Source organism: Rhinichthys klamathensis, unplaced genomic scaffold, assembly GCF_029890125.1.
Source record: "Rhinichthys klamathensis goyatoka isolate OS25496 unplaced genomic scaffold, OSU_Roscu_1.1 h1tg000254l_1, whole genome shotgun sequence".
Classification (NCBI taxonomy): Eukaryota; Metazoa; Chordata; class Actinopteri; order Cypriniformes; family Leuciscidae; genus Rhinichthys; species Rhinichthys klamathensis.
In genome coordinates, this window is record NW_026606776.1 from 3,625,452 (window position 1) to 3,639,930 (window position 14,479).

The 14,479-nt window shown below is 39.4% G+C and overlaps 1 protein-coding gene across 2 annotated transcripts in view; it reads right to left on the reverse strand.

The window, feature by feature from the left end:
* Positions 1–14,479, reverse strand: part of myo10l1 (myosin X, like 1) — a 71,189-nt gene that overhangs the window by 31,103 nt on the left and 25,607 nt on the right. For both annotated transcript variants that reach the window (XM_056266844.1, XM_056266845.1), the window contains exon 3: positions 3,879–4,037. In XM_056266844.1, the coding sequence (XP_056122819.1) occupies positions 3,879–4,037 (159 nt within the window). The remainder of the gene's footprint in view (positions 1–3,878; positions 4,038–14,479) is intronic.

A 14,479-nucleotide genomic window follows, 5' to 3' on the forward strand; every position in this document is an offset into this window, starting at 1 on the left:
GTTCAAAAATCTCAAACCTGTTAAGAAGCAAAACACACGATTTGAGAAAAAAAAACTATGCTGATATTGTACAAAAATCACAATGGACCTGAAAAGTGTGTCTATGTTGTCCTTGCAAAAATTATTTTGTCGCTACCACCACCTCAAGAGGGGAGTCATTCTCATTCAGGTTGGCTGTGTCTCTTCTAAGATAAATCAGATAACCGCTTGCTATCAGTCATCAACCCCAATACATGCATCCTGGGAAAGGTAAATTACAGTATCCATTTCCCAAGATGGGATAAGAGAGCAGCAGAGCACCATCACATTCACTCCATTGAGCACAACATGACACAAATCTGCAGTCTAAAGCAAGATCAACAATAAAGCTGATAAAATAAAGCCTTGCATGCTGTTTTAGTTTTATATTCAAATAACAAGTAAATGCATAAGCTATTTTCAGACACTGATAGAGATATGTTATTTAAGCTCTAATAAAACACATTACACTGACCTTTGCTAATTTAAAAAAAAACATGCATACATAATTTCCTCCATTGCATATGAGAACTAGAGCTATTCATCATACTGTGTCTCATAAGGCTTGCAATTTCATTACCAGCACAAATAAAAAGAGATAAACAACAATACAGCTATTATCTGACTTGTTAGAGCAGGTTATTGGACCTATGATCCTATTAATGGCATGATGTGTTTGAGGTATAGATGACTGTCTGATGTTTTTGTCCCTCTGCAGTAAACTAAACAGGGCAGGTCATGTTCAGAACTGTTGCAAGTAATTACCTGGGATAGGCCTGACACTGGGACTGATACTTTATAAATGGTGCCTCACTTTATCACTTGTTCTGGGTTTGTTAAAACCACATGATGGAAGATTAAAAAAGAATCTGATGAATAAAAGCTTTGTAATCATGCTGAAAACTTTCAATATACTTGACTCTGTCCCAGTCAGTCCTTACAAAAAGGGATTTAGACTCTTTTTCTATGGATTTTGCAAAGGTCAAGCTTGAATGTTTGGATCATAATTCAGACTGTGAGTCATACCAGTTCCTCCAGGCCACAGCTCTAAACCAGCAGTCTGTGACGTATGGCTCTGTCTAGACAAATGAGGTTCCAGTTCCAGTCCGGGTTAAGAATGTGCATGTAAACACACTCAGTGATTCTGTCTACACTGGATCTGGCACGACACAACACATCCCAAATATTAAACTTATGCCCTGTTCTATTTATGTCGTACTCCAAGTGCTTGCGCTACTTGACACAAAGGACAAATGGATTTGCAATGGTCGCTTTTTCACGTCCAGTGTAGACAGCTTTTAGCTTTTGCGCCACGCCACGACATGGGAACAGTTGCTTCTGGTGTAGATTGTAGAGTTATTGGGGCTTTCCATAGACATGATGATTTTTATACTCTACAAACTGTATATTCTATCCACTAACCCTAAATGTACCCACCACAGAAAACTGCATTTTTACATAAAAAAAAAGTATGATTTTTAAGCTGTTTTCCAAAAAATGTCCCGGAAGGATAATGAAGGATAAAAGTGAGTTGAATAACCCAAAATTACGTCACACGGACAGTGCGCAGACCATCACGGAACGCAGACGATCGAAGTATACTTTTGGCTTAAGTGCATCTTGGGTCACTATTCACTTTAAAAATGTAAGATTGTTTGACCCTAAAACTTAATGGTATTTTTTTTTATTAGCATAAATTCTAATCCCTAATTACAAAAAAAAAACATTGCAATGAGCACCTGCAGTGTGCAGTTTGAATCTTCTGTTAAAAAAAAAACTAGATAATTAGATATTAGATAAAACTAGATAATTTCACACGATAACTCACTTTAAACAATGGAAATAAAAGCAAACAATGGAACATTTACTCAGGCTATTATTTACAGTACACAATTTAATAAATCCTGCATCACATTAGTTTTGTCTGAAAACCCAGTTTGGGATGTATTAGGCTTCGGATGTTTTTGTTGAAGAAGGAAAATTCCTTAATCAAACAGGGTTTCCTTTCAGTCCCAGGCTGAGATGTTTTGAGTTAATATCACTCTGTTAAACTAAGGCAGGAAACTCCAGTTCCTCTCTTAGTCAGTCAGAGAGCTGTCCACCCTAAAACTCAGAATACAAAACAACACAGGATTGATTACACAGGAAACATGGAGTGAACACTTAGGCATTAACTGACCTATTTTTTCATAAAGTACTAGTATGAAGAAAAGTGGAGAGAATTCCTGGTGAAAATGTGCAAACCTGTAATGATTTATATTAGGGTGAAATCAATGATAATGACAATCGTTGTAACGCTTTCATGTAAAATATCTAGATCCTTGTTTTGTTTTTCTTTTATTGGCCTGTAGCCTATGTATAGAGTGGAAAGGATATGATGGGGAAACAAGATCAGGAAATGATAAGCTCGACTCAAACTAACAGTGCCCACTTTAGAACCACAGCTCAATGTGTTGAAGGATGAGTCCTAAACACAAGTCTACAGCTTTGATTAATCATTAATTTTTTACTCTTGTCTGAAGACAAATTCTACTGCAATACAATAAAATTATAATATGCATAGTTTATTGTTAACAAATAAAAATGAAGTCAAAAGTTTAGTTAGGTCTAGTGACTCTCTGGATGGAAGAGGTTCTGTGCTGTTGTTATAATTTTGATGATTATGGCTTACAGCTTATGAAAACCCCAAACTCTAAATTAGAATATTGTGAAAAGGTTTTCATAGCTGTAAGCCATAATCATCAAAATTATAACAAATAAAGGCTTGAAATATCTCACTTTGCATGTAATGAGTCTATATAATATATTAGTTTCACCTTTTAAGTTGAATTACTAAAATAAATGAACTTTTGCACGATATTCAAATTTTTCAAAGTTTCACCTGTAAATAAAGCATGGTGTATTTAGTTACATTTTGTGATTTTACCTGTTCACCTCTGTGGAGCAACGCTATTAACATTCAGAGGGATCATTCACTTTTGGCCTCTATAGCAGGTGAAGAGACTTTTAATTGGGGGACAGATACAAAGGGAACTTCAATGTGGAAGAGATTTCAAGATATCTAAGGCCCCATCCACACTACTACGTTTTAGTTTAGAAACGGATAATTAAAACGAATACGATCTCCATCCACACCAGCGTTTTAGCTGCGTATTAGAATTGATCTCCGTCCACATTAAAACGACTGAAAACGCGGATCACGTGACCATGCACCAACACTGGGCATGCACGTGCCGGTGTAAACACAACTTCATTGATAAAATTATCCCACCATGCTCTGGGCCGCCGCTGCACACGGGAATTGTCACAGATCGCGCGAATAGTAGCTTGACTCCGGCGCATGTAGGCAGTTATAGCGTTGTAAAATGCAGAATTTACTTGTACAACAGCTGCTAGCAAAGATACGCCATGACTGATGACACCCAATCATAGAGCCGAGCGTGAGCCTCTACTACGTCATCGTTTCTAAAGTCCTCCGTTTTGACCCGTCTACACTAAAACGCCCTCCGGAGAATCAAAACGAAAAACGGATCGGCAGCGTTTCTAAACTTCTCCGTTTTGGGTCTCCGTTTTTGCCGTTTTAGTGTGGACGGGAGGTGCAAACGTAGCAAAAGGTCTCCGTTTTTAAACGAAAACGCAGAAGTGTGGACGGGGCCTAAGAGGCGTTTACTGTTTTTAAGAGGACAGGACAAGTAACCTGAAGACACTGAAACACATTAATCATCGTAAACCTATAAAATTAAATAGTTTTATTTCAGCTAACAGAAGTGTTTTTAAATTATTTTAGTTGTAGCATATAATAATAACCCTGATAAGGACTCATGGAGCATTGTGAGGTCAGGTGTCTGTAAGATTCTTACATAGATGCTGTCTTTTTGGTACCGCTGATGAAGGTTGTGCATGATGGCGGCCTCATGAAGCTCTGCCAACATGGACATGTCCTGCACTCCATCAATGCTGCTCTGGTCCATAGGGGACACCTTCTCTCTGTTCACCTCCGCCTGCTGCAGGTACACCACCTGAAAGACAGAAAGACAGAATGGGCTTAAAAATTCCCAAACCACTGATATACACACAGATGCATGAGTAGTACATCAAAAAAGGGGAGAAGCCTGCCTGGGCCATTTTAAGGGAATGCCTGCAGTTAAATAATGCATTAGTCAGACAGCAGGGTTTCCGCATTTCTGTTCCACAGAGTTTCAGCGTGCTGAGGCCTTTCTTTACCCTTTATACACAACAGGCACTTCCTCACAAAAACACCAGACATTTTGCCAAGCAGAGCACAGTGCGGCCGATTTAAACTCAGCAAAAATAATACTCTTAGCAATTGAGATAAATGTAAACCTGTGTAACTAGGTGCAGGAGGTAACATTAAACATGTTTTTGCATGTGTAATATGCAGCTTATCATTGTCAGTGTTTAAGATAGCAATATGTTAAAGCTGAAGTAATTTTGTGAAATTTTAAAATGTAAAATGATATATTCTTCAATTATAAAATTCTTCAATCACAGCTTAAAGTTGGCATGAAATGAAAATGCACACTATGTATTTTCTAAATGCATGTCATTGATCGTATTGTGAATGATTCATCCATGCATATGTTTCTTTTTATTTTTGAGCTTGTCCTTTTTTAATTCTCTCTGGTAAAGTGTGCCGGACTTCACTTATTGAGTCCTCTTAAACCCCGCCCCGTTCTTACAATCGACAGGGAACTTGCATTCACATCTGCCTCCATCCAATCAAGAACCGATAGATAGAACTAAGGTTGGGTATCGTTTGAATTTGAGCTATTTCGATTAAAATTCCGATTCTGCTTATCGATTCCGATTCTTATAGATTCTCAGTTTCGATTCCAATACGGTAAAAAAGTCAAACATTTAGATATTAAACATATTTATTCTGTGTCTTTTTGCTAAATATTCTCTTGCAGCTGAATACAATGAACAAAAGTCAGCAGCCCACAGAACAACTAATAAACTAGACTAACTAATATAGCAAGACCTTTGGTCAATGGAAGAGAGTAGGATCAGTTTCCTTATTAGGTCAACATATGATGTTCTCCCATCACCGCAGAACCTAAACCTCTGGGTAGGAGAGGATCCCTCTTGTCCTTTGTGTTCATCACCTGCCACATTAAGGCACATTTTGACAGGATGTAAGGTGGCTCTTAGCCAAGGTCGATTTACTTGGCGCCATGACCAAGTACTGCGATGTTTGGCTTTAGCATTAGAAGGCAAGCGTAACATGACCAATAAGTTGCCACCTGTTCTAGCAAAACATTACACGCAGAAGACAATATTCCTCCGCCCAGGCGAGCAACCACCAAGAAAAGGTGTTAACACCAATTCTCGCCCAGGACAACTGGAAGCTGCTAGGGACTGGAAGATGCTGGCTGATCTTGACCAACGGCTTATTTTTCCACCTGAGATTGCCACCACTAACCTACGACCAGATATTGTTTTGTGGTCTGGATCAGCACGCATTGTTCAACTGATAGAGTTAACAGTGCCATGGGAGGATGTGGTAGATGAGGCATATGAGAGGAAGAAACTGCGGTATGCTCATCTGGCCACTGAAGCAGAACAGCGAGGATGGAGAGTCCAGGTTTATCCAGTGGAAGTGGGTTGTCGAGGTTTTGTGGCACACTCCACAACCCGGTTCCTCAGAGACATCGGAATCAGCGGCCAAAAGTTGCGTCGCACAGTAAAGAACTTATCTGAAGCAGCAGAAAGGAGCAGCAACTGGCTGTGGTTGAGACGGAAAGATTCTAGCTGGCTGTGTACAGGCCGCCACGCTACGGTTTCGTAGAATTCTTGAAAACTTGAAGAGTCTGTTGGTTTATTTGTATACGTTCCTGTGGATATTGCGTGAATGACGGGTGGTTGGGCAGATATTGTGTTTTGCGGTAGGTGGTATGCCATACGGAACCGTTGTCCACTGAAACTGCATATTAACGCACCAGTGGGGCTCGACAGCCTTAGTCAAACGGGTTGGCGCGTATGGTCGGGTTGCGGAGAGATTGTGAGATTGTGGTTAGGTCTCAGCAGCAGGAGGGATGTAGAGGTCAGTAAGCTGGGCTGAGTTGAGTGGGGGACGGAGGGGGGTGACTCTGGGACGCCAGAGTCACTGTCGAGCCCTCTTGAGGTGTCGTGGGCTAGTCGACGAAACACTGAGGACGGAAGGTGCCCACTTGAAGACCCTAGAGATTTCCCCTACTCGGTTCAATCCAGACGGTTGTCGTGCTGGTCCTGTAGTTGCAGCCGTCGCGTGCGCTAACGCGCCAAGTACACTGCTGCCGTTAACGCCGGACAGAAGGGGAGTCACACCACCTTATGGAAAGAAGCGTAAATGGATGGAGAAGCATAGTTTACTGTAAAGCTACGTCTTAGTTTTGCTTATCTTGGCGAAAGCCGAGTACAAATCAGCATGAAGTTTTAACATCTACTCTCGTGTAATGGAAATCATATAATTTCTAGGTATGGTATGTCTAGAAGGTCCAACACATTGAAAGTTTCTGGGATACTGATAACTATACTGAACAAAATTATCAACGCAACACTTTTGTTTTTGCCCCCATTTTTTTTATGAGCTGAACTCAAAGATCTAAGACCTTTTCTATGTACACAAAAGGCCTATTTCTCTCAAATATTGTTCACAAATCTGTCTAAATCTGTGTTAGTGAGCACTTCTCCTTTGCCGAGATCATCCATCCCCCTCACAGGCGTGGCATATGTTCAGTGTAGGATTGCCAATACCTGCCAATACCAGCCAATACCTGTGTTTTCAATTGAAGCACTATTATACTCATACTGTTATACTACCGGTCACAATTGTGACCGTTAACAAATTTACAAGTCTTACGAGCAAAATATATACGCAGGAGTATAATTCTCAAAATATATCAGTAGTAGACCCTTTAAAGAATATATGTAAAAAATATGATAGTTCTATCTGTTAATTAAGATGTTTTACAAACTACTTTTTGTAGTAGTCTGAGGAAGACATCTTCTTCTAGATGTGCAAGCAGGAATCAAACTGATCTGGTCATGTGACCTTTCACACTAGTCACATGACATTAATAGATTTTAATCAAGACAATCTATTTTGTCATTTAAAAGTTGAATTTCTTCCCCAAAGTCAATAACAACATTTTTAGAGCTTCCAGAAATAAGAAAAAAGATGCGGTCACAATTGTGACCGCATCTTTTTTCTTATTTCGACACAGACAGAAGTAGGTTATTTAGCCTGCAGTCACTTTAAGACCTAATGCACGGATCCAATATACTGTTACACATGCATTTACTTTACGCTCACTTAAGACATAACGACTGTGTTTATTTGGATATTTTGACATAATTTGTGCAAGAAAACAGTGCACGTGTGCCAAATTGTCTCTTTTGCATCTTCTTGCGCTTGCAGACAACTATAATTAAGCCATTTGTATGTTGAAAAGATGAAGTGAAACCTGTCTAATAAAACAGTCATTATTTTTGGTATAAAAACCCTTTTGTGATGCTGTAGCTACAGAAATTACACACTTCAACTTCAATATGCATGTACATTACATGAACTTTGCTAAAAGGTTCTTTGCTTATTTGAGTGGACAACACAAAAGGGAGAGACTACTTTCTCTTCTTCTCAGCATTCTATTTCATTCCTGCTGAAACCTAACTCTTGTGCCACCCATTGCCATGATAACCACAGAGCACAGCTCAGTTCATGAGGAGAGACCTGAGAGTCTGATAGATTAGAAATCAATACAACCACTAATGTGTGTGTGTGTGTGTGTGCCATTTACTTCAGGTATGGATTTATGAGCTGTTACTATAGACCAATTTCGAGCCAACGTCACAGTTACGTCACTTGCAGCTGGCAGAAAAAGCAGGTGGCAGAAAAACAGAGGAAACAAACAAACATCTATGAGTGAATCTGGCGAAACTCCCCACAAAAATGTCTTGTTGTGCTGTTGGATGTCAGAATAGAAATGCCAAAAAAGATGACCTACATTTTTATAGAATACCGTCGTCGCAGACGCCATTTGAAGCTAAATATAGATGTTTATGGTTGCAAGCTATTTAATGGACAGACTGGAGTGAAGCACGACCCTAACCTGTCATGATTAGCCTACATTAAAACATGAATTTGATGTTAATAATAGATCTAGATAATACCTTAAAACTTAAATTAATAATGCTTATTTGTTTGTATTCACATATGCAATTCATAGAGGGAAAGTGTGTATTAGCCTACAGCATGAAATAATATTTAACCCTATAACTATTATAATATTTACATCCACCTAGGTAGTAGCAGCAGTAGTTTCCAGTGATTTACATTGTTCTAACATACATTAAACAATAAAAAGGAGTTAATACGTACCCAGCCAGACAATTGCAGTTCGCCGTCAGTATGCAGTTGTTTGATTTGTTAATAATAGCCCACGTTTTGTATAGTTGAGTTTTGTGTCCTGGCCGCTGGCTAGGCAAAACGTCGGTCCGTAATACACAAAAGTCATGAGACAATTCTTGATATTCGATATCCTGGACATTACCGCAAAGTACAAAGTTGTATGCGTCAAGAGACTTGTATGCCTTTAGTTTTTCTTTAGTGTAGACGCTGGGTTTTTCTACCAGGTATAAGAAGATGTCCGGCCACTGCAGCTTTGGCCATTTAGCTGGATCTCTCACCCATTGCCCCGACAGTGAGTGCGGGTCAGGAAACCTCAACCCGTTGCTAAGCGTTAGCTTGTTAATGTAAGACAATCGATCTTCTACTGGCAAACCATTAAAATAATCTGAGAAAGCGTCTGGATGATCCATATTCTTATGGTTTGAATTTGATTTTACCTCTGAAACCTGACACCGCTACTACAGAGCTGTCACTTTCTGCCACCAGTTCGGCCCGCCCACAAAATATGTCAGCGCTGAGAAAGACTTGTTCTGCGGCGTAATGCTAATCCATTGCGCCACATCATTCTTACGGTGTGTGTCCACTGGTGCGAAGCGAGCGGTGTCGGAGTGAGCGTTTTCAGTTCATTCCTATTGATGTTGAGCTTCATGCTCGCACGTGAGCCTGAGGCAAAACTTCCATAGGAATGAACTGAAAACGCTCACTCTGATCCGCGCCGGTGGATACACACTGTTACACACCGTATTTCTTGATGCATTGTTTGATGACTTATTCATCAGTCCTGGGGGGCACACTTGTTTCACACGTATTTGGCACTCCCTAATGTTGCGGGTGTATTATTTACATGAAAGTCCAGACCCTAAATATAAGACGCCCCAAATTTTTCAGATGTATTTCCAAGAAAAAAACACTGTCTTATATTCGGAACAATACGGTATATACTATCACTAGAGGGCAAGACATAGAGAATTATGTTTGCCTTGGTTACATGCTGTTAAATTGGGGTCGACAGACTGAAGGAAGGAAGGAAAGGTCAACGTTTATGAGCTGAGACAAGTTGTTGCTAATCAATACAACTGACGGTAATGACATTGACCTCCCAGAATCCTGATCAGAACCAAACATTAGAAATATATAGAAACAAAGCTGATTTAGAATGAAATAAATAATCATTTCAGTGTATTTGAGTGTGTTATTAGAGACATAATATGTTTGTTACTGTAAAAAAGGCCACTATAAGGGTTATATTCATTAGATTATATTCCATCCAGTGAGCCAATCAGCGCTCCGAGCAAGACGCGCAGGTCAGTGATCCCGCCCACTGAGCTGATTCAGACCGATCGGGAAAGCGGATGGACGCAAGCTAGACTGTAGCGATTTATTTTTTGCTAAAGTTGTGTGCATGCCTGTAAAGAAAGTAGCAGTCTGGTTATACATTGTTCTCTACACTTTGTTTATGAACGTTTTTATTGCCCCGAGTGTATAAAAGTTAATGTATGCAAGTGACAAATACGAACTAGCTTGTAAAGATGTCTGTGTATTTATTATATTTACATACTAGTTTCCTCACATATCACTCTTATGTTTAAAAGACCTAATCTACATGCCATTTATTCATCATATGGTTTATTTAATATATATATACTGTATATATATTGCTGCTCATTATATTATTTATTTAACCCTTAAGGGTTAAAGCACTCTTTGGGCAGCAAATTCTTACAAAACAGAAGAAGCCATCCTTTTTACAGTTACAAATCTTTGTATCACTTGTTTATGCTTAATTTGCTAGTCTTCATTTATACTTTTCTGTTCGCCTAGTGTCTGACTGGTCATATAGCTTATATCTTTATATCACATTTGAGGACTGCTGCTCAAGTCAAACAAAGCTACTGAAGACCTGAAATAAAGCACAAAAGTCTACTACTGGTTTCTTGTATTATACTTTTATGGTGGTTTTTGACCTTTTTGGAGCTTGACAGTAACAGCCTTACTGTATAACTACTACCGTAAGTATCTGAAGTGGATCGGTCACGTCTGACTCAATCTGCTTAAATGGACTGTATCAGTGTCGATAACGATATAGGGAAATACTCCATTGTAAATTGCAATTAAAAAACATGAGAGAGTTTCCGTAATAAATATGGCGGAACGATCATATAGTGGCATCACATAAAACAGATACCAAAAGGAAAAGGCATAGACAGAGAGAGAGTGTTTGTTTTTGTGTGTGTGTGTGTGTGTGTGTGTGTTTGGTTGAGAGTCTGTGACGATTGTAAGTTTAGATGCTGAAAAGAGGAGATGAGGAGGTCTTCATGCTCCATTTTCTCCACCCACCCACTCACACACGCACACAGCTGCTCCATCTCTCTCCCCTCAGCACATGGATATTCCTGCAAATCTGTTTGATGTTTGAAGCTGCTTTGCATGATTCAGACGAAAGCTGGAAAAAAAAGAGCACGAGCTAGAGAGAGAGAAACTATAAGCACCAGTGACCTACATTCACACCTATAGACAAACAGAAGAGCAGCAGAATGAAACAACGTGGGGGTCTTGAGATGCACTTTTTAAATTTGAATTAAAAACACGGCCCAAATGGCACAAGACACTGAAAAACAGTGAGATGTGATATTATGGTTAAAAACATCTGCCTACATGTGCACAGAGACCAACATCACAGAATGAATACAAGAACGTGCCTTGTGTCAATGACCTCTGAATCTACCTTAGATAGATTGCTGATCAATTAGATTGTTGTGGACTGTAGGACAGAATGTTCAGTGATATGAAAATAAAACAAACAATATATGGATTTCTAAAGCCATTTTTGTAATGTCTATTCAATGCTTTCATCCTGTCACAATAATGTAATGTGATTTAATTATTTTAATTTGGGGTCTTTTGCGCCAAATATTTACACTACTGTTCAAAAGTTCACCCTGGCTGGATTTTCACTCCAACACAGGAGAACACAACCACGTTAAATCATACATGACTCATGACAAAGGATTGAACCAAAACAGGGAGTATAAATACCAGAACTAATGAGGGAACTAATGAGCTAACTGATTAAAGGGTTAGTTCACCCAAAAATGAAAATTCTGTCAGTAATTCCTCACCCTCATGTTGTTCCAACCCCGTAAGACTTTCGTTCATCTTCGGAACACAAATTAAGATATTTTTGATTAAATCTGAGAGCTGGATCACTCCTCCATAGGCTTCTTAAGGGATCGAAACTGGCCGGCCCAAAAGTTATGAAAGACATCGTTAAAATAGTCTGAGTGACGGTGGCTCAATCTTAAGTTTATCAAGCGACGAGAATACTTTTTGTGCGCAAAAAAACAAACAAAAATAACGACTTTATTCAACTAATCATTTCCTTCTCTGTGGGCCGTGAAATTTCACGTAGTGAAACTACGCAAAGCTTGGTTGTACGTCACGCATCACATCACACACATGACCAGCGTCGGCAAATAGTGAGCCTACGTGTGACGTGCAACCTAGAAGCATTGCGCAATATCACTACGTGGAATATCACGGCCGTACAGAGAAGGAATGATTAGTTGAATAAAGTCGTTATTTTTGTTTGTTTGTTGCGCACAAAAAGTATTCTCGTCGCTTGATAAACTTAAGGTTGAGCCACTGTAGTCACTCGGACTATTTTAACTAAGGGTGCTCCGATTGATCGGTCGCCGATCATAATCGGCCGATAATTGCTTTGGAATGTGTGATCGGCGGTCTCTATAAAGGCCGATCTAGAAAAGCCGATCAGATGACGCAAAACTCGCGAGACAATTTTTTTACGCCCTGGTAAAAATGGCTTCACCGGTCTGGCAATTCTACAAGGTGTGTGAAAAAACAATTCATTAGCAATCTGCAATGTGTGTACCATGCCGCGGCCGCTTGTCAAACTGTGCTGCCTCTCTGCTCAACCCGTAAATAAATCCATTGATCCGCAATTTACGTTTGAGTTCTTCAATGGTCTAGTGGGAGATCTTTTGCCATGCGTGTCAGAGGTTACGGGTTCTAATCCGCACTCGTACATATTTTTTTTCTCTCATCAAAACTGAATATGTTCATCAGTGGTTACAGTTATATCAACCAAGGACACGTTTGTGTTTTATTTTGTGATTTCACCGGAATGAATAGAGTCCGCAACGGCGATCGATTGAAGCGCGCGTCCGAGTGAAGACTGCGCGAGGCACAGAGCACTGTATCCATGCAACTGATCGCCGCGGCAACGAGCGCGCAGCTTGAGTTCAAAAACACATTTTAGCGCTAGATTTCTTATTTAATAGCAAACTAAATGAATGATCTGCTAGTTAACTGAAGATGTTTTATTTATTTATATTAGGTACATGGTGGGACAGACTTCACTGGATCTAAAAAAAAAAATCAATCTAACCATAGATGTGACCAGTAGTGGTGGCTTTCTTAATCTGTTTAAAATAATTTTGTAAGGGTTCTTCACACACACACACACACACACAAAAAGGTTTCTCTACCTCTCTCTTCCTCTCTAAATGCCCACAAAATCTGACTAAGCATCCCTGAAAAAAGCAAAGTTATAGATACAGATATGGAAGTTGTTAGTTTTTTTTTTAGTTTTTTTTTTTGTTGCTGTGCACTTTACTACCTGTGGCTGTGGTCCTTTAAAGGAACACTCCGACTTTTTGGGACTTTAGCCTATTCACCTTATCCCCCATAGTTAGATAAGTCCATACATACCTTTTTCATCTCCGTGCGTGCTATAAGTCTGTTTGACGCACCCACCGCTAGCCTAGCTTAGCACAAAGACTGGATGTAAATGGTTGCAGCTAGCATACTAATCCAAATAAGTGACAAAATAGCGCAAACATTTTCCTATTTACATGTTGTGATTTGTATAGTCACAGAGTGTACAAAAAACAAAGTCACATGAGACACAGACATATTTTAAAGGAGCCGTATGTAAGATTGTGGCCAAAACTGGTACTGCAATCACTTTCTAAGGTGAATAGGCTAAAGTCCCAAAAAGTCGGAGTGTTCCTTTAAGTGTATTAGAAAAACTGATGGCTGACTGACTCAAAACATTATTTTGGCTATAGCCTTTTTTGTTGCTGTTTTTAGTTTAAAGTAGTCTAAAGCTAAATTTAAAGACTCAGATGTTCTGTCTTTTATTTATTTTATTTTGTATTCTACAGGAAAGTTGTGTGTCTAAGCCCTAAGCTGCTCCCAATAACCAAGCTGCTATGTTAATACTGGACATGTTGCTTGCAAATAAATACACAGGTGTCAATTCATGATGATGCATTGTCTTCTCTTAAATGTAATACTTAATGTACATTGTTGTTAAATATAGTTTAATAAGTAATGCTACATGATAAAAAGAAGTATTCAAATAGACCCTGTAATCGGTGATCGGTATCGGGTGATACAGCTTCCAGTAATCGGCGATCGGTGATCGGCCCCAAAAATCCTAATCGGAGCACCCCTAATTTTAACGATGTCTTTCATAACTTTTGGACCGGTCAGTTTCGATCCCTTAAGAACCCTATGGAGGAGTTATCCATCTCTCAGATTTAATCAAAAATATCTTAATTTGTGTTCCGAAGATGAACGAAAGTCTTACGGGGTTGGAACAATATGAGGGTGAGTAATTACTGACAGAATTTTTGGGTGAACTAACCCTTTAACAACAGGTGAACTAAATGAGGATGACACAGACTAGAAAACTAGGTCACACAAAGCATACTCCTGACAATTGTGAAATATTATTACAATTTTAAAATGACTGTTTTCTATTTTAATATATTAATATAAAATATAATTTATTCATGTGATGGCAAAGCTACATTTTCAGCCGCCAGTACTCCAGTCTTCAGTGGCCAAGTTTACATGGACACCTTATGTCAGAACGCCGGCTCATTATTGGCCAGCATCACACGCATGCGTCGTGTTGATCACGTGAACAGCGTCGGCCAATAATGAGCTGGAGTTCTGACTTAAAACCCAGAAGCGCTGCACTGTTTACTACGTGATGCGTGTAGGAGACTGACATGGATTGGATTA